Genomic DNA, 19290 nt, shown 5'->3' with positions numbered 1-19290 from the left:
ACCCTCAGAATATGTGTATAAGGTTCAAAACGGCCTATTAAGGGTGCTACAACAAACTTTTTCCTAGACTTATCATCCCTAGGCACGAAAATTTCGATTTTCTTGGAATAAAAAAGGAAATATTTTTCATGGGAGTCGAGCAGCGTTTGGAGAGTTCAGTATCTGGATGGATGACCGCTCCGGTCACGAGTGTTTTCCAAATGTTAACTTTTTAAATTTCTATCTACTTTTGACGAAGTCTATTTTAAGCAGTGACCATATAGGTCAAAAATAGTAAACATTCGTATGGAATAGTATAGTAGTAGTCAATAATATATTGTTGACCAAGTGTTTGGTTTGTGAATTCAGTAGATATCATCGGTCAATAAAAATGTACTAGATTTACTCATTATTATCTGGTTTTTACCAGTACCAAAGTATTTACACAAACTTATCAGCGATTTTAAGACAATTTAGGGAATTACCACCTTTTATGATAACTTTAATTTTCCCACAAAAATATACCATGCAAACAGAAAAATCTGGGAAGTATTCCATGTTTTACTGGTCCAAATTGAAATTGAAAGAAAAAATGCATGATAGTTACTTCCCAATACGACATGAATTTTTTTCGCAACCTAAATTTATTATTTTATGAAGATGTGATTGAAACCTTGACATTTTTATACTTAGGTCAGCTGTGACAGTTTTGAATCTTTACTATCTACATCGAATAGTTCAAAGGTTATCATCAGAATATTTACGGAACACCGTGTATATCACCCCTTCATTTCCTGAAACAATGCGTTATTATTTATTACATCACTAGCGTTAATAATCACTCCTTGTTATAATTGCAGAAGATCTTTTTTGGTGTATTTTGAATTTTTCTTTTATAGTCAAACAGATTATTCTTCTGCATTCTTCTAATACAACTTATGGTGGATGCGCTATTGCGTTCGAATATTTCAATGAACAATCTTTTATTAAATTCAATTAACCAGTTGAGGAGCTGAAATAAGATGGAAATCACTAATTGTATTTGTGAGAAAATGGTGTAATCTTGCTGTTTTAAACTTCCATTTGATCTCCAATAAGTTACTTTTACAACAGAAGTGTAATATTATGTTATTTCATATTAAGTTTATCGATCGTGTCTAAATGATGGCATAAAGCTTGGAAATTGCCAATTATTTTCTAATTACAGTAGAAAGAATGGGTCAAAAGATCATTGATTTTAGTGTTTGATTGAACAGGTGAGTAAAGAAGTATAAATCATAATTATAACTTTCAAAAAATGTTGTCCCAGAAGATTTTTTGAAAATTGTCAGATTTTATCCAACAAATTCTTTATCGAATATTTCACACCACGTTTATCTCGTTAATCTATATTAATTTCTATCACCAATATCATAATGCTTAAGCCAATTTACCATTGACATCACAGATTTGCTCGAGAAATGATGAAAATGCATGATGTTATCCAATAAGGATATTTCATCATGTTGGAGATGAACAATTACAGCCTCAGATTAGATCAAACTCGATATCAATTGACTTTAATGGCTTACGAAAATGCATTTCTCGTTTATTTGTTTATTGTGCGATCGATATTAAAAAACAATTTACGGCACTTTGCTCTTTGATTTGTTTTCTCGAATGGGAGCATCTTTGGGGGCATGTAGGTTGATAGGCTCTGCTATACAGGGTGTTTCGATAACTGAATAGTGGCCGAAACTATGCCTTTTCAAAATTGAATCGAGAATAAACTAGAATAAATATCTATTTCCTTGTTCATCGATTTGTTTATCCAAGTGTGGGATTCCAAACATTAAAGGAATCTCTTCCAATCCATGACCTTCTCTCCTTTAAAGGAAGCCTGACATTGTAAAAATATGTGGATTATCTATTAATTAATCTTTGCATAATTGTGTAACTCCCACTCGTTCGTCAGCCTCTTTGCAAAAACGTATTGTGGGGAAGGTAACATAAAGATCATTTTTCTACGTAGAAAACAATCATTCCACGTGACCTACAGTATAAAACAACGTAAAAAACAAATCTTCGGCTGTTAGATTTGCATAAAAGACAGGAGTTCTTGGTCAGATCGAGTCGTAGATTGTGTTGTGTGATTTTTGTGAAAAATTGAGTTTGAAAATTTGAGACTGTTCCCAAGTTCCAAAACGGTTTGCTGGATTCTTCATTGAAAATTTAGAGGGGTAAATATAAAAATTTTAGGAAATATTTCCGATCTCACGTATATCTAATAAAAACTAGAATTTACGCCTTGAAAACTAAGAACAGGGGGGTCAAAATAACTTCTAAGACACCCCTTATCAAATAGACCCCAACAATTCAACACAAAATAACATTTCAGGTCTTCAGCGATGATTTTAACGCGAAGCTTATGCCTGCTTCTGGTCCTCTATCTGGCCAACGGAGGTGAGACCTCAAACTTACCAGATCACCAACCATACAAATACTACACAACACAAAGATCCGACAACGTTTACATCACAGACAAGTACGGGCAGGTGGTGGTAGTTGAACCTTCCTGGTCGAGGTCTGCGAAGAGTTATCCCACTCCCGTCTACACCAGAAGGTGCTACAACTGCATCTCTAGGAACGTCTACTACACAGACCCTTACACGAGAAGAGTCTACCTTAAAGACCAGTTTGGAAACAGCGTCCTGGTAAACCCAGGGTATTTGAGTGCAGTTTACCCTTCCTACAGGAATAGTAGATACTATTCCTCACACGAGGACTACGTTTACGTCAACGATATGTATGGCAGGACCAGAGCTGTGCCCAAATCGAGATACCTTTATGAATACGCCAAAGGATACTAACAACACAGCCTCACGTACAAGAGTAGTTTGTAGCCTGATAATTTGGACTCCTTCACCTCCATTTCACCCCACTCTAACTTTTTTTTACTTGGTTTTACTCATTTTGAAGCAACTTGGAAGAAAGTGAACCATCCTAGAGAGCTCAGGCCTTTATATTTTTCAAGTACAAGCTGTTTTATTCTTCAGCACCATTCATTCATCATCTCCTAATCACTTTGGTCAATTTTTTGCACCCAGCCATTCAGCTTTAGTTTTCGTAGCTCAAAGTCACACCTTTCTGGCCTTCTCTATCCAGAATGAGATGAAATCGACACTCTGCACCTTGCCGCACTTCAAGAGCAACCCTGGGCAGGTCCTAGACTAGTCATAACCCTATTTCCTTGCAGCTCGACCCTGCGACGAATGCTGGAGCAAGGAGAAGCAAAAACTGTCGAAAATAACCAACAAATGCAGGCAGAAAACAGAAATGGGAAGCTCGAAACTTATGGAAAAACTCTGTCCAGATCGGCAAACGAAACCTGTACATTCTTACGTACCAAAGGAAATAAAAATAGGCGTTCCACATAGACCAAGCAAAAATGACTGGGATTACTGGATCCCCAGTCCACTACCACAACGATACCCGAAGCTAAAACAGACAAAACCCAAGGTCAACTACCAAACTGGATTTTACATGGGCGGTTTTGGCTATAAAATCGAACAAAACTTGGGATTCGGGCGTCCGGTAAAGGTGAAAACCAAGTGTCAACGACTTGATTGTGACCAAAATCAAGATATAGGGAGATCAGGGTTAAAAATTAGCCTGACAAAGATCCATAAGACGAAACCAAACAGACAAGACACAACAAAATCACATGAAAACCACAAAGTCCCAGTAAACAACACGAAACAACTACAACTGTCCGACGTAGATGGCATGGTAGAATTTCAACCCATCAATCCTGCAACGAGCACCAAGACACCTTCCAGGCTCAAACCAGATAAATGCAGGAAGAAGGAAGATTGCAGCAACAATCTATCGTGCATTGCTGGTCAATGCGTCGGCCCAGATCACAAGACATGCAAGGATTTCAAGTGAGTAGATTGTAGATTTAAGATTTATTGTTCCTTCATCAGAGCTTATGTCGTCTACAGCTAACCCTCCAGGTTCAAAGCTTTCCATCACCAGGTGGTCAAGAATTCCTTCTTCCAAAGAAGTTTCTGTTAGACTCATTGGAGGCAACGCCCTTTGAGGAACCCAGTAAGGATCTCCCTGAGATCTAAAACCTTCTTAGACCTCTCTGGAATGATCCAGCCTTTGAAGATAGTGTCAGAGTGTTTCTCTCTCGGTTTCTTGAAGGTTCTGGGACAGTGAAAGGAGTTCTTGCACCTTTCCTGGTAGCTGTGTGGTCCAATAGAAATTGGGTGGATTGTAGGCTTTTAAAAATCCTCTTCCTTCACTTCAGTCTCCAGAACACTTGATCGAAAGCCACTGAGAACTTAGATTCTAATATTCACACCTCACGTAGGGGAAAAAAAAGAATTGGAGTATGTTAGACTGTATTAGGCACCATGCTAATAATAAGGGGTTATGGACACAAAATCCCAATGATACATTATCACACCACACTGCCCTCCTCGTAGAACTTCTGCAGGCTAGCGACGAGCTCTTTCCATTCCTCGTCCTCGCTTATCTCGGACAGCTCGCCGATCAGCTCCTTCAGACCCTCCTGGTTGTTCTCCAGCTGCCCGACGTCCAGGGGCAGCTCCTCGATGAACTTCTGGATGTCCTCGACCGTCGGCAGCTCCCTGGAGGGATCCCGCTTGGTCGTCTTCTCGCACGACCTCGCCTTGAAGTATTTGGACGCGATGAACACTATGGCCGTGCCGGAGAGGAGCAGCAGCAGCGGCTTGTAGTTCTCCCTGATCTGGTCCAGAATGGATACTTTAAAATCCATTTAACTCGGTAATTTACTGCGCTAAACTCGGAAAGAAATGAGACCTGTCATTATGGTGACAGGTAAGGGAGACTCTCTGGGACGGGAAGATTGACGGGAGGCGACGAATCTCGATGGTTTCGGGGGAGATCCCCGTTGCTAAAGGTCCCACACAAGATCGGATTTCTTTTTGGGAGCGAAGCAGCGTTTGGCGGGTTCGGTATCTGGATGGATGACCGCCCTGCTTTTGAATTTTAACTATTTTATGCTCTTTTGCCAGTATTTTTTTTAATTGACATCGTCACTCTGATTTAGGTGCCGACTCCTGGCTACAAAGGTAATCCAGTCAAAGGCTGCACCAAAAAGATGAACAGCGTATTCAGTGTTTTGAGCGAACAGCAGTATACCGAGGAAAATGATGTATCGAAGTTGTAATTTTTATACATATATGTTAATCTTGACTAGAAATTTTTTTGATCTTGATTAGATGCCAAAATATTAGTCAAACTATGTACCACTTTGGTAGAGGACACAAAGGAGGGAGAATAATAGTTTTTCGACTTTTATTCGAATAAAATAAATAAAAACAGTAAAATATAACAACTCATCATCCTATCTCGAAAAAAAACTAACACAAACCTCTAAAAACAAAACATCTCATCTTTACAGATCAAATTTGTGTTAGTTTTTCTTAAATATAAAATAACTCAAGGTAAATATTCTTATTGCAATATAGTTTATACTAATAATTATAAAATCACTAATCGATTCATATAAATAGGTAGAAAATTCTGTATAAAAAATCGCATCGAATAAAATAAAACAGTCTTTTATGTGACAGAAAAAAAAATCGATTTAAAATCAAAACTCAGGTCTCGGTCTGCTTAAAAAAAACCACTTCGAAAAACAACGATTCGCAAAATGTCAACTCGAACAACAGAAAAAAACGCATCGTCAAAAACACCAACAAAAAAACGAATTTGAAAAGTCAAAATAACGAGGGGACCTGTCAGGGGGGGCCTTGGCAATGATTCGATGGCTTCAGAAAAACCAATTAAACGGTTGTTTTGTTAATTTTTTTTTTTTTGATGATGACGAGGCTCACCGAAACGCTACTAGGTAGTTCTTCACTGACATGTCCGCGAGGAAAAAAGAAAAAACGAAATATTTAAGCAGACCGGAGACGACGGGAACAAAAATTCTAAAACTTCTTGAGCCGCATCGTCCCTTTTTCTCACTGTCTCTCTCAGTCGTCTAGAAATAGAAGGGAGTCTGCAGAAAACTGTCGCCCGCCGCCATGTTTCTGATGTTATTGAAACGGCCGAAGCGATTGGGGAAATTTCCTCTTGACATGTTCATCGGCATGTCTCTAAAAGGCATGATCCCACGGAAGGGTAACATTCCTAGCGAAAGAACTGATGAATAAGGTAAGTCTTTATCATTCTTTCGGTTCATCGATTGACCTTCCTTAAAAATTAACGTTCAATCAATTCTCAACAACGATCAACCAAAATCCTTTTGAAATTCATGGCCACTGAGAATTTATTGAACTCGGGAACTGATTGAAAATAAATCCTCGATCAAAAATGAAAAAAATCAACGTTAATCTTGAATTGAGAGCTTGAAGAAGTGAATGTGAGGAAACGGGAAATTTCTATAGGGATAAAATGAGAATAGAACCATTTTTTCAAAGGTTAATACCCCACGATGCCTGCATTCATCACAAAGGAAAGTTAGAACAAAAAGTTAAACAGGAGGATTAATGACAACAAAGAAGACGGAAGAAAAGTTACATCAACATCAAGTTAACATCGTAAGAGAGCAAAAAATTTCAATTTTCACTCCAAATATAAATAAAACAGAACAAAAATTCCATTTTCTGCTCTTATCACAACACATTACAAAGTAAACAATACACAAAACCCCTTCAGCTACACAATCAAACAATTTAAACCTTTTTTTCAACAAGAAGCTTCCGAATAGACAATACAATCCGAAATTCCTTCACTAGGAAAAAAATCCCATCGAAAATTAAACAGCCTTTAAAACGACTCGTATACAAGATTCTCTCAAAGCCCAAAATCCCCGAGATATTCATTCAACCATTCACATCTCCCCGTCTTTCCTTCGGAGGCGAAAACACAACAATCCCGATTCTCCGTCCTCACAACAAACATCCATCCCGATCCAAATTTCGAATCGTTCAAAACATTCAGGGAGGCCCCTTTAAAAATCATTCATCGTGTCGTCTCTTCTTACCCCTGTTGTACATGAAAGGATTCCAGACATCGATGTACTGAGCCTTCTGCCTGCCGTGGTCCTCTGCCACCCTGACGCTCAGCGGGAATATGGCCTTGTCCAGCATCTTGCCGTCCAGGTTGGCGATGGCGTTCTGGGCCTCTTCTCCCTTCGAGAAACTAGAGGAAGAAAAGGTTCCATTCAAATAACGCTTCTAACTACAATTTTGTACTTACCGTACAAATGCCACACCTCTAGGCATTCCCGTTATTTTATCTTTCAAAACGGTGCGTTGAACTATCTCTCCAAAAGGGCTAAACATCTGGTCGATGTCTTGTTCTGTTACATCTTTTGGGAGGTTCGTAACATATAAATTGGAATCTCTCATATCTGTACCTGGTGGTCTCGAGTATGAGACCTTCAAACGTTTATTCCTAAAAAGCAATTTTACATATTTTCATGTTTATCTTCAGTAAAAACCTACTTGTAAGACATTCCGTTGATGACCTCGATAGCCTTAGCTGCTTCTTCTGGGGTAGAGTACTTAACAAAACCAAATCCGTAACTGTAACCTGTCTTAAAGTCCCTCATTATCTTGATACTCTCTACCTTCCCTACTTGCTTAAATATCTGACCAATATCTTCCTCGGTAGAAAATTGTGGAATATAATTGACAATAAGTTTTGTCTTGTCGATTTGAGGTTGCTGTGACTGATTGTTATCACCCGCTCCATTGTTACTGCTGCTATTCATCATTCTTACTAGCTTCTTCTATCTATACTTCTAGCCCTGGCTGAAAAATACCGATCAAAGATGTATTGCTGGAAACAAAAAACCCACTCTGGCACTAGAAATGCCGTGAAAGAAACCGCCAACCAAACTATTTCAATTGGTGCATAAGATTCGGAAGAATTATGGCTGTTTGAATCGGCGGAGTCGGAAATTATTAACTCGAATTAATTCTAGGTTACAATTTCAAATAAAGCATTCGAATTCAAGCGATATATTCAATTAATGCGACTATGTTCTCACAATACAACAACAAATTGTGACATACCTTTGCTTGGAGAAAAAATTCAAATAAACAAATGAACTTTTTCAAATTTTCAATGGCTCACTAAAAATTTTTGTATTTTTGAAATTTTACAGGTTAGGAATTTTCCGAGAAAATTTTAACATTTTCCTATATGGAAAAAGAAGAAAATAGATCAACTGCGTCAACCACAGAACATTACCATCAAGTGTAACCACAGAGTTGACTACATGTCTTCTTCTACTATTTTTTACTATGACCTGCGCAACAAGCACAGAATTTTCTTTGTTTATTGGCAGTGCATAAGCGGAATTCCCTCATTTCTTTAATTTTTTTCAGAAATTTTCCATCACGAATGCTTTTAAAGGATAAGACCCATATATAGAATGAACTCATTGATATTAGGTTAATGAGTTATTGAATTATCCATAGTTCAAGAAGAAGGTATATCATAACAAACATTTATCTTTGATCATGCATCACTTTCTTCTCCTTCCTCCTTCACTGACTTTTAAATTTTTTTTCTGTGTGTTTCTACAGGTTATGTGAACTGATCAACCTAAAATTTCAATTCAACGTTTCAATTTTTGTGCATTTAATTACTCAATTTTATTTCCATGAATGATGGGGTAAATTATTTGTAGTTCTATTATTCTCAGTGTTGTATATTTTCAATTTGAAATACTAATAATAAACTTTTTTCCAGAAAAGTCAAGTTGTATGTGAGATTTCCCTGTAGAATTGAAGAAGAATTACAAGTGAAAAACCTTTGTTCTCTTATAGAAGCTGTTCATTTGCCTAGACAGGTATGTTATCAGTTTTTGAAGATCATCATCAGCCTATTTCGCCTTCACTCCTAGCACATGCTGATAAAACAAATTCATATTTCAGAAATCTGCACGGTGGTGCATTGTGGATTTCAAAACATCAGATATTAGAAAGGAAGCTATAAAAATATTGAAAGGTGTTTTGATCAACGATAAACGTCTCGTTATCAAACCAGTGAAAAGTAAACCAAAGCAGCCAACGCTGAAAAAGTCTGACTGTGTGGATACAGTTCAAGATTTATTGAAACTTTAGATCAACTTCGCTATCATCAGTCATCACTATGGATCCAGCCGATCTCCTGAAGCTCGAAAATTACTGTCCTCAAGTAATAGATGAAAAACTTCGTAATGAAGCAAAAAAGAATACTAACAATCATGCTTGTGGTACATCAAATTATAATGTGAATGCAGTGTCTAATAAAAAAGATGAAGATACTGACGATATAATTGATGTGGACAATTCTGATGAGATATTTGAAATCACTCCTGAAAATTATAGATTATTTGTAGACCCAGATAGCATCCGGGGTTTAGATGAAAACTGTGCGATGCTGGATCGTATAGTCAATGATTATCCAGATGTTAAAACAGCAGAAAACAAAGCCTATAGGCTAATCAGCGATCCGAGCATTTTTGATGAGAATATTGTCCATGAAGAAGGTAATATGTATGTTATTTTTCAACAGATTTTCCCCAAATTCGAAATAATATTACCCACGTTTTCAACAATGGAGGAGAATTTCACCTCAGTGTTTCCATATGTTGTGTTTTTGTGCTTGAACATTTTTTTATTTCAGTGTTTCTGGACTCGGAAAAGGATACAGACGATGATGAGGAGTGGACTGATGAAGAAGTATTGAATTATGACTGGTCACTAGTTGATAATTGAACTTGTTACCTCAATTTTTTTCACTAGATATGATTTTTGTACGTAATATACAACCATATTTTGGTGTTTTTGTTTTATTTACGAAACTAGAAAATTTCAGCTCAAAGTGAACGAGAGCGTTCATTTTATTCTATAAATAAGTACGAAAAAGACTTGTAATCTGAAATTTGGGCAAGAATAATATTTAAAATTTAATTTTAAAAGGCCCGCTTCGCGAGAACGCAGCCCCAGAGGGCGCCACCTTACAACCTAAATTTTTATGTCAGTTTCGGCCATTTTAGCGTAGCAAGGACGTTTCTTGCATTTAAGAAACGTAAAGGGTGGTGCGTTTATTCGTCGGCGGTTCAAAGGATTCCCTCGATCATCTATCGAAAATAAAATGTGATTTGTAAATTGGCGAATCGAAAGGAACATCTGACAGAGTGAAAAACTGTGAGTACCTTTCCATGGACCATTTTCGCCTACCATTGACAGATCGGTGTATGGGTTGTTTAAAGACCACTTTTGGTGTTTATTCAATACTGTTCCTTGCTTGAACGATTTCTATGGCGAATTTTGTACGTTTTAAGTTATAGATTGTTTGTAAAACCTCGCTGGACTTGAATTTCTCAAGTAATTAGCGTGAAATGCCATCATATTGTACACGGGATCAGTCGGTCATCGGTGTGTTCTTTTGCCAAGCACAACAATTCACTGTCAATTTTCGAAAAACAATAATCAGCTGATTTTGAAACCTGTACGTAAAAATAATCCTAGCATTCATATCGTTTTACGGTAAACATTCCATCAACAAAGTACATATTGCTACAGCTCGTTGAGATCAAGGTTGAAGCGTCTGATACAAGTAAAAAATTTATTTTAATTTTGTCCTTTTAACATAATAAATTTTTAAACGACGGACTTGAAGGCTGCGATGATCTGCATATTTATTGAATGTATCTGGTGCCTTGTTTTTGTTTGAATGTTTGCCAAGTTGCTTCACTAATACTGCAATAAATAAATCTTTTGTTTCATTTTTCGTTCATCTAAAAAATAAATTGACTGAATACCTATAACGAAACCTCCATATGAATGAATGGTTAATAACAAAGAACAAGGAAGTGCAATGTTGAATGTTTTGATTAGAGTGTGAATATCAAAAGACCGTATTGTTTGATGGTTGCATTGACAGATTCTTTGTATGTTTACTTTAATCTTTATCATTTTAATGAAGCCTTGTATATTCAGGACCATTTGGTTCTGATTTTCCAGGAAATACTTGGCACAGGTATCACTGGAATTGTAATTTAAAAGGAATCAATCTCATTTGATATGTGATATCAGTTTCCAGTGAATGATTTGTCTTTGAATAAAAACACACTGGAAATTTCCACCCAAATATACTGAGAGGGACTGGAGAATGTTCTTATGCTTGTAGGTTTAATGTAAAATTAAAAAGCTGGCCCTTCTAATACATATTGGTTGTATCAAACGAGGAATCTGAACCTACCCTAAGTTCGTGTTGATTGGAGAAAGTGAAATCTATATCATCAACGTTCTTATCTCTAGATTCCCCTTTTCTGTGGAAAGTCACGGTTTCTCATGGAATGATAAATAAAAGAATGCATCCAATCAGTTACGAAAGCTGATAAAATTATCAGTAATAATGTCAACAATCAAGTTTCACCCTGATATTTGTTTTTTATTTAGAGTGTTATGATAACAATCGGATTATATGTTTGTTGCTCTCAATAAAGAAATCGTTCCTAGTTGGGCCAGCAGTTATGGGTTCGAATAAAAGGGTGTTTTTTCGAAATGTTCTCATTAGGTAGAGTATTTGAAGGTTTATCGTGGAAAGTACGGTTTTGAGTGGATGGTGATGAAAATTGGACTTTGAAAGTCACCATATTGTTAGTGGAATCGACTTAAATTTCTATTTTTAATCAGCTTGACTGAGCAAGCATGTTGTTCTACCTACGAAGTCAGTTTTGAATCATGAGAAATTTAATTTTCATGCTCCTTTTGAGTAGGAATTCTATGAGGAATCTTGAACTTGTTTAATTTTTTTTAAGGAGAACCATGGACAACACAGATCAGCCCAATTCCATCTGCCAGGTGGAACGCATCGAGATGTACCAGTTACCCCCCACAGATCCGAAGCTCTCCCTCCCGTTCAACCTCCTCGAAGGGGAGGCTGTAGAGCATCACGGTACATCCAGGGACGGCCTCATCCTGATCACGAACTACAGGCTGTACCTCCAGATAACCAGGAACCATCACCACGTGCCCCTGGGGCTCATCGAGACAGTCGAGCAGAAAGAACTTTTCTATTTGTACATAGGCTGCAAGGATTGCAGGACGTATAAGTAAGTACCCCTGGATTAATCGAAATTAGTTTTATTCACTGAAATATGGTTGTTTAGGTGCACGTTTGAGAATAACGAATCTTGCCTGGAGTGGTACGATAAGATACTTAAGGCTGCCGAGCCCCCCAAACAGCTGAATCAGCTGTTTGCGTTCTTCCACTTTGCCCATTTCAAAGGCAGCGAGGATCGAGTCCAGAAGCCTTATTGCTTCGATTTGAACAGCTTCACGATGGAGGTGAGTGTTTGTTGGGTTTTTTAGTACTTTGAGTACTTTTTGTTGATTTTTAGATGGAAAGACTGCAGTTTGAGAAATCGTTGTGGAGGATAAGCAGGGTGAACGTGAATTACGAGGTTTGCTCCTCGTATCCCCCATACCTTCTGGTGCCCAAAGATATCGACGATGAAGAACTGAAGAAGGTGTCAAAATTCAGGAGTTCCCAAAGGATCCCGGCTGTGGTTTGGAGGTGAGTGTCGTTGAAAGGGGTGTCGATTGGATTTTAGCTGGTTTCTTTTAGGCACACTAAAAATGGGGCTGTTGTTGCCAGATGTAGTCAACCGGAGGTCGGTTGGTTCGGATGGAGGGGCGAAGAAGACGAGAAGCTGTTACAGTTGATCTCCAAGAGTATAGACAGCAGTAAACAGGAGAAGAAGGTTGGTTTTGGACTGGTTATCGTCTTGTTTGTAACCTTGAGGTTTTTTTTGCAGGTTTTGATCTTGGACGCTCGTTCCTACGCCATCGCTGTCGCCAATAGGGCCAGAGGTGGGGGTTGTGAGTGTCCCGAGTACTACTCGAACTGCGAGATACAATTTATGAACCTGGCCAATATACATTCCATCCGTAAGAGTTTCCAGGCTTTGAGACTGCTGTGCACCTCCAGCTCTGATCAAACGTGGGTGATTTCAACGTCTTAGAACCTAACCTCTTTCACAAGTCAATTTTTCTGGGTGTTTCAGGTGGCACAGCCAACTTGAGAACACGAAGTGGCTGCAGCACATGTCCGGTCTGATGAAGGCGGCCGTAACCTTGGTCACAGCGGTAGATTCCGACGCCAGGTCGGTCATGGTGCATTGTTCCGACGGTTGGGACAGGACCCCACAGATTGTGGCTCTTGCGGAGCTTCTACTGGACCCTTATTACAGGACGGTGGATGTGAGTTTTTCCCTTCACGATTAGTGGGTGTGGTTATCGATTTTTTTGCAGGGTTTTCGTGTACTCATCGAGAGAGAATGGTTGGCCTTCGGTCACAAATTCGCAGATCGTTGTGGACATTCCACCGGTAGCGAGGACCTTAACGAGAGGTGTCCGGTGTTCTTGCAATGGCTGGATTGCGTCCATCAACTGTTGAAACAGTTCCCCTGCGATTTCGAATTTTCCGAAGCTTATTTGGTGAGTTAGGGTGCAATGAAGGGTGTAAAAATGGCGATAATTCATGGTTTATTCCAGGTTAAACTGGCACAACACATATACTCCAATCTGTTCGGTACGTTCCTGTGCAACACCCTCCAGGACAGACTGAAGATCGTCAACAACAGGACTTTTTCCGTTTGGGAGTTCCTGAATTCCCCCAGGTTCAAAAATCACCTGTACGAACCATCCGGCAACTTTACCACACCGAAGGTAACAAGATCTGTCCATGTCAGGATCGTAGGTTTGAGGTTTTGATCGTTTTAGGTCATATGGCCCCAGACCAACGTCAGAGACCTCTATCTGTGGAGGGAGGTTTATCTGGGGACTATGGAGGCTAATTTCAGGGCCGAGTGCGGCTCCGAGTCCTGCCCCGGACCGCCCGACATCCTGGCCTATCACATGACCAAGACCAGGTCGTATAACGACCTGGCAGCCATGTCCGATTGTTACCAGGGTCACTTTAGACGAAGCAGCGATCCTAGTTTGAATATCGAAAAGTGAGCATTTAAAATTCTCTATTGGGCACTTGAGGGGCAAACTATGACATTTATAAACGTCAAAACTGATGAGGATTCATAAAAACCACTCGAAATCACAATAAAAACGCTTGTTTGCCCCTCGGCGCTCCTGTCAAAGTCAACCGATCCGAAATGTCACATTGACATTGACGTTGACGTTTGAGGTTAGGTGTCGTGCGAGCGATTAATGCTGAATTTTCAGGAAGCTGAACTCGGTGTCGCTCCAGGAGGCGCAGCAGCCGTCCCTGACGCACGAGAACGGCGTCCAGGCGCCGAAGGACGCCTCCGAGCTGGAGGAATCGGCTGATTTCGCGTTCGAGAAGGTGGCGACCAAGGCGGCGGCGGAGGAGGAGCCGCTGCAGAACGGTCACGGGGACGTCGCGAAGGAGATCACGAACGGAGGTTCCGTGAACGGAGAGGAAGAGCTGTTGAACGGCGATCCTTTCCTTTTTGACAACGTGGTGACGGCGGACGTCAAGAGTGTCGTCGATAACGGGGAGCGCGACGTTACCGACTGCGGTAGAACTAAGATTGATGAGGAGGAGGTGGTGGACGAGAGTGTCGCGTTTTGTGGCGAGAGGTGCGTGGAGTCCGAGCCCATACCGGTGCCCTCGAAGAGGGACGCGTCCGATAAGTCGATCGAGACCAGTTCGGAGACTCTTGTTTTGGACAATATGTTGTGTAGGTGAGTATCGACGCGCGCAGTTGGCGTTGGCGCGGTTTTAGGTTACGTGGGGAGTTTTTTGAAGGTTAGGTTAGGTTAGATGTCGCTGTCGGTGGGGTTTGAGGTTATGTCGGGAGTTTTTTCGAGGTTAGGTTAGGTGTTGTTGTGGTGTAGGTGAGTCTTTCATTATTTGCGGGGTTTACAGCTGTTGTTGGTCAGTATTGATGGGATCGGTGAAGGAGGGAGTGAGTTGTTCAAAGTTTGGAGTTTACAGGGTATTTTTCGGAGATTTTATAGGGTTAGGTGAGTATCGATGTGGGTAAGAGGGTGGAAGTTGTTCTTATCTAGGCTTGAGGTAATTTTTGGGGGTTATGTTAGGAAAGGTTTGGTGAATATCGACAGGAGGGGGGTTTAACGGAGATAAATTAATTTTCATTGTGTTTTTTAGGGGTCAGATTAGGTGAGTATCGATTTGGGGTTGGTTGAGGGAGGGAGAGAGTTGTTCTTATCGAGTTTTTAGGTTCGTAGGGTAGTTTTTCGAGGTTATGTTAGGTTAGGTTTGGCGAGTATCGATGTGGGGTTGGTTAAGGGGAAGGGGATGGCTTTTAGGGTCTCTATAGAGATCAGAGATGGAGTTGTTCTTCTAGAATCTAGATATCCACGGTTGGTAAGGACATTCAGACAGAATGAGTCTGCTTCTAAGTGGATTTTGGGAATTCTAATAATCAAAATGTTGATTTTCTCTTTAACTCGAGAAGAACAATGGAAGACACACGAATATAGATGATAAAGAATAAAGAGCTGAGAAAGAAACAATCAAGAATGATGAAAACAACAATATAAGTGAACTTTCTATTCAATTTTCTAATTAATTATTAAATCATAGATGGACCACTCTCTCTGACGGATGAATAATAAACAAAATTGATTCAGAGACACAACACCCGCTGATATAAAATCAAAAAATGTTAGGTAGGATCTGAATCAAACTATCAAATCACCATCACTCGAAGTATTGACATAAAAACAATTTCATCGAGAAATAGTGGATGCTAACCATGGTTTCGATCTCATTTGACCTCGTCAGAGCAACCCAACTTGTACCTCGACGAAAATGGAAAGAAATGGTGACTATTTCATTTCATGTTAGTCGGTATGGTGAAGAAATACAACCTATGGTCATCGGACAACAGTTTGATTCACTTTCTTAACTCTCAGAGCGAAGTTGACAGTTTATATCCATTTGTTTGAACTCTCAGTCGAAGTAGAGTTGTTCCTACCTTGGCTTACGGTTTATTCTATAGGGTGTTTTTTAATGGCCAGTTTGTCGACGTGGGATTGATAAATGGAAGGGTAGTTTTTTTTTCGCGGCTTGTTTAGTTTTTTTTTTTGAGTTTATATTGGGTTAGGTTCGGCATGTTGATTAAGGGGAAAAGAGGCTTGAGGTTGACTAAAACCGTACCAACAATAGCCTGCAATAACCCTAGTAAAACCGTTTTTGCTCTAATTTTCCAGAATGATGCATGAGGAATTTCAAGATTTCGTAACTTCTCTCTTTGAATAGTTTGTTTTTTGTTAACGAACCAAATTTTTTATCTTTTCGATTTTTGAAATTGCACCGCTCAAACTAAAAAACGCATTCTAACACGTTTTCCTCCATCGAATAATTTCCACTAACCTCCCTCATCTAATTTCCCCTTTATTTTTCACCTTTGCATTTGCGTTCCTCGCTCGAAACTGTTTTATCATCATTTTTTCTTTTTCTTTTTCATCGATCACAGTTCATCGCCCAGAGATATAAACGGATTCGAAAAAATCAATGCACCCTCGCTGCCCATCGATATACCCACGAGTAAAAGGAGCTGTGATAACGGCGGCGTTATTAGCTTAAACAGGTAACTTTGCACAGACACAAACTTTTTATTTTTTCTTTTTGCACATTTTCAACTCCTCATACCTGTCTATAGTAGTCCTTTATTTTCTCTCGCTTTCATCGTGCCAGAGAATCTTTCCACGAACAGTTGAACGGATTTGTCTGTTTCCTGTTGCAGTAACCATTTCGCCGAACAATTGAACCTGAGCTCTTCGGAACTGTCCAATTCTCCTTTGTTCTCGAGGACGTCCAGCAGCAACGGCTGGGACAACACGCTGAGCAGCCTGCAGAGGCAGAACACCTGCCAGTACGTCCAGTACCACCTGGGGGAAGACGGACTGATACCCCTCAGGTCCTACATACAGGAGAGGATAACGAAGATCATCGAGGAGGGAAAGGTGAGTGGTTTAACTCCGCCTAACGAACAGACTAAACCCCTTTTTTCCCAACGTAGAAGAAGGAGGAGAAGCTGGAGAAGGAGATACACACCTACAGGCAGGTCCTGATCAACCAGTGGTGTCTCAAGTGCTGCGGCGAGAAGATCGACGACAACGTAAGTTGGGGTGGGGTTAACCGAAGGGTTTATTGTTACGTAACCGCATAACGGCGTTCCACAGGGGTCGGTTATTGAGTCTGTTGGTTCGGCAGGTGAGGGCGAGGCCTCCGCTGTGGAATCCCTACCGTCAGACAAGTCGTGGGAGAACCTCGAGTACGCCATGTACAGCGAGATGCAGGGGATCAAGTGGGTGCCAGATCACGCGGTCACCAGATGTACGAACTGCAACATCAAGTTTTGGATAGGGAAGAGGAAGCACCACTGTAGGTCAGTATGGGGAATTTTGTCGGGGAAACGTTTGGGAAGACGTAAGATTCATGATACGCGAAAAAATCGTCTTGTTTTTGGTTGAAATCGGAAAAACGGTTTTTGAGTTCATTTTGATTTTCATCTTGAAAATTTTCGTTTCAGACCCATTGAAAGTTCGGCTTAAATGAACCAACGGTAATTTGAAGAGATTTCTTTGAATCATACCTAAGCATATTTACTTATTCGTTGTGAAGAAATCAATCTACAATGCTCATTGAGTTTTCTCGATTTATTCATTATGAAGGTGAGGCTTTTCTTTAACAGAAGGAAATAGAGCGACGAAATTGTCATCGCAACCTTCTTCTGGTTCCAATCTTACAACAATCATCATAGCCGACGTAAGGGGGGTGTAATGAAGGAGCAATAATGATGCTTTGTCAACACAACCACTTCTAATTTAATTTTTCAACTCAAATCGCTCGACACAACAATTGTTATGTTATGTTTCGTTTTTCCGATGCAGGAGTCGGCCTTCCACCTGAAATTTCATGAAATTTTGTCGAAATTCTGGGAGTTATAGCTCCGCCAACTTGATTTCTTTATGGAGGGTGAGTCTTTGATTTTGTCTGATATTTAAAATATTTGTACGAGTCAAAGACTCAACCTGTATAAGCTAGATTTGGTTAAATCCCTTCTACCTTCTGTCAAAAAATTCCTCACGTTTTAAAACACCCTCATTGAGCATTGTAGAGCTCAGTATATGTCTTAACTTTTTAATTTTCTTTGGTCCTTTGGTTTCAACTAACTACAAATTAATCGTGTTTTATTGAAATTGTTTTTCCCGAATTTCTCAGTCGCAATTTTATGAGATCATCCCTTTATCTTTGCAGAAAATGCGGTAACATATTCTGCGCGGACTGTTCGGAGAACAGCACCCCCTTACCCTCGGAGCAGCTCTACGACCCGGTGCGGGTGTGCACGGGCTGTTACAACAAACTACAAAGAGACTGTACAGAGATGCCGAGTCAATGCAAGCAGGGCGCGTGCGCCCAGACGACAAACAACACCCAGATCGCGGCGTCGAGCAACTAAAACTCGTCGTCTATTCACTTTCCATTGATGTATAAACAGAAAAAAAAACGGAGTAAGCCCGATGACAGTCGCCAATAGACTCGTATTAAAATCGCGAGAACGGTGTTTTAGCTGTTTCTCTGTGTGACAATGTACGTTCGAGCCCCTACGCGTCTGCTGTCAATCTTTTGACATTGACAATTTTGACGTTGACTGATGGGTTTGACGGATGCGTGTGAGGTTATGTTTGATAGGTCGCGGAATGAAGATTGGTGCGGTGTGATTTTTATAACGTTGATGATTAATAGAAAATTGTGGATTTAGAGAAAAAAAAGTTGGGGGGGTTGAGTAGTGAAAAAAGGTTTTCGAAATTTCGCGTCGTTTGAGGGGGGGGCTTGTTATACATCTCGGCCAGGCATTCAAAATTACTTAACTTTCTTGAAGCACCATCCGTTTGGAGGACTTTTGAGAGCACAGTGATATTTGTTGATGGTTTTAAATATCCCTTATTTATTTTTTCACCGTGAAAATTTTAGGACGGTCCTTTAGGTAATCCTGAAAGTCATTTTTAATTTATAGCTTAATTTTAACAATGTTTCAGCGAGTTTTAAACAATGATGGAGACAAAAAAAACGCAGGTTGAATTCGAGCTTGGAAATTCCCAACGCAAGAAATTATATTTGAAATATCTTGTAATTGCACTATCGATTGTTTTTAAAATCATTATAAATGTTCACCAGAAATTGTTGAGATTAAAAATGCCTATTTGTATAAAAAAATAAAGTTATACCCAGAACAACTTCACGAAATTGGTATAAGTTAAAAGTCGTATTTTTATTGAGGAGTTTGATGAATTGATGATCCCGAACGTGGAT

General features: G+C 39.7%; 5 protein-coding genes across 21 annotated transcripts in view; 3 read left to right on the top strand and 2 right to left on the bottom strand.

The window, feature by feature from the left end:
• The window catches only part of LOC123320324, a 376599-nt gene that overhangs the window by 63830 nt on the left and 293479 nt on the right, over positions 1-19290 (bottom strand). The window lies entirely within an intron of this gene.
• On the top strand, positions 1179-5208 carry LOC123320283. Of its 5 annotated transcripts, none has more exons than XM_044907563.1 (4): positions 1179-1235; positions 2357-2421; positions 3215-3902; positions 5060-5208. In XM_044907563.1, exons 2-4 carry the CDS (start codon positions 2367-2369, stop codon positions 5112-5114), a joined length of 798 nt encoding a protein of 265 aa, XP_044763498.1. In that variant the 5' UTR covers positions 1179-1235; positions 2357-2366; the 3' UTR covers positions 5115-5208. The 5 variants fall into 5 exon arrangements, with proteins under 5 accessions (XP_044763498.1, XP_044763501.1, XP_044763499.1 ...); XM_044907566.1 differs by having other exon boundaries at positions 1215-1235; positions 2357-2991; XM_044907564.1 differs by lacking the exon at positions 1179-1235 and adding an exon at positions 1981-2121 and having other exon boundaries at positions 2352-2421.
• Positions 5833-8101, bottom strand: LOC123320285 (sex-lethal homolog). Of its 3 annotated transcripts, XM_044907568.1 has the most exons (5): positions 8040-8101; positions 7467-7775; positions 7219-7416; positions 7004-7161; positions 5833-6159 (listed from the first exon to the last, which is right to left on the bottom strand). In XM_044907568.1, the coding sequence occupies exons 2-5, from the start codon at positions 7736-7738 to the stop codon at positions 5999-6001; spliced, it is 789 nt and encodes a 262-aa protein (XP_044763503.1). In that variant the 5' UTR covers positions 7739-7775; positions 8040-8101; the 3' UTR covers positions 5833-5998. The 3 variants fall into 3 exon arrangements, with proteins under 3 accessions (XP_044763503.1, XP_044763502.1, XP_044763504.1); XM_044907567.1 differs by lacking the exon at positions 8040-8101 and having other exon boundaries at positions 7467-8020; XM_044907569.1 differs by lacking the exon at positions 8040-8101 and having other exon boundaries at positions 5833-6147; positions 7467-8018.
• On the top strand, positions 8318-9793 carry LOC123320308. Of its 2 annotated transcripts, none has more exons than XM_044907603.1 (4): positions 8318-8459; positions 8722-8821; positions 8907-9502; positions 9640-9793. In XM_044907603.1, the coding sequence occupies exons 3-4, from the start codon at positions 9124-9126 to the stop codon at positions 9729-9731; spliced, it is 471 nt and encodes a 156-aa protein (XP_044763538.1). In that variant the 5' UTR covers positions 8318-8459; positions 8722-8821; positions 8907-9123; the 3' UTR covers positions 9732-9793. The 2 variants fall into 2 exon arrangements, with proteins under 2 accessions (XP_044763538.1, XP_044763537.1); XM_044907602.1 differs by lacking the exon at positions 8318-8459 and adding an exon at positions 8489-8644.
• On the top strand, positions 9983-19240 carry LOC123320213 (myotubularin-related protein 3). 9 transcript variants are annotated; one of them, XM_044907447.1, is made up of 16 exons: positions 11400-11538; positions 11783-12076; positions 12134-12311; positions 12365-12540; positions 12592-12966; positions 13031-13226; positions 13278-13463; positions 13521-13694; positions 13749-13981; positions 14205-14687; positions 16448-16561; positions 16718-16937; positions 16994-17092; positions 17157-17362; positions 17507-17539; positions 18235-18371. In XM_044907447.1, exons 1-15 carry the CDS (start codon positions 11495-11497, stop codon positions 17526-17528), a joined length of 3000 nt encoding a protein of 999 aa, XP_044763382.1. In that variant the 5' UTR covers positions 11400-11494; the 3' UTR covers positions 17529-17539; positions 18235-18371. The 9 variants fall into 9 exon arrangements, 7 of the variants coding, with proteins under 7 accessions (XP_044763378.1, XP_044763379.1, XP_044763382.1 ...); XR_006538724.1 differs by having other exon boundaries at positions 17188-17362; positions 18235-18344; XR_006538723.1 differs by lacking the exon at positions 17507-17539 and adding an exon at positions 19017-19240 and having other exon boundaries at positions 11402-11538; positions 18235-18964.

The sequence above is a fragment of the Coccinella septempunctata genome, chromosome 9 (genome assembly GCF_907165205.1).
Source record: "Coccinella septempunctata chromosome 9, icCocSept1.1, whole genome shotgun sequence".
Classification (NCBI taxonomy): Eukaryota; Metazoa; Arthropoda; class Insecta; order Coleoptera; family Coccinellidae; genus Coccinella; species Coccinella septempunctata.
The sequence above is the reverse complement of the archived record's forward strand: the minus strand, read 5'-3'. Positions and strand labels throughout refer to the sequence as shown.

Bases quoted from the DNA above. Each gene is read 5' to 3' on its own strand.
- LOC123320308 (XM_044907603.1), top strand. From the start codon at position 9,124: ATGGATCCAGCCGATCTCCTGAAGCTCGAAAATTACTGTCCTCAAGTA. The intron at 9,503-9,639 runs GTAATATGTATG...TTTTTATTTCAG, and splicing joins GAATATTGTCCATGAAGAAG to TGTTTCTGGACTCGGAAAAG.
- LOC123320285 (XM_044907568.1), bottom strand. From the start codon at position 7,738: ATGATGAATAGCAGCAGTAACAATGGAGCGGGTGATAACAATCAGTCA. The intron at 7,417-7,466 runs GTAGGTTTTTAC...ATTGCTTTTTAG, and splicing joins ATCAACGGAATGTCTTACAA to GAATAAACGTTTGAAGGTCT. The intron at 7,162-7,218 runs GTAAGTACAAAA...TTCTTCCTCTAG, and splicing joins AGAGGTGTGGCATTTGTACG to TTTCTCGAAGGGAGAAGAGG.
- LOC123320213 (XM_044907442.1), top strand. From the start codon at position 11,495: ATGGGTTCGAATAAAAGGGTGTTTTTTCGAAATGTTCTCATTAG. The intron at 11,539-11,782 runs GTAGAGTATTTG...ATTTTTTTTAAG, and splicing joins TTTCGAAATGTTCTCATTAG to GAGAACCATGGACAACACAG. The intron at 12,312-12,364 runs GTGAGTGTTTGT...GTTGATTTTTAG, and splicing joins TGAACAGCTTCACGATGGAG to ATGGAAAGACTGCAGTTTGA.
- LOC123320283 (XM_044907563.1), top strand. From the start codon at position 2,367: ATGATTTTAACGCGAAGCTTATGCCTGCTTCTGGTCCTCTATCTGGCC. The intron at 2,422-3,214 runs GTGAGACCTCAA...ATTTCCTTGCAG, and splicing joins CCTCTATCTGGCCAACGGAG to CTCGACCCTGCGACGAATGC. The intron at 3,903-5,059 runs GTGAGTAGATTG...ACTCTGATTTAG, and splicing joins AAGACATGCAAGGATTTCAA to GTGCCGACTCCTGGCTACAA.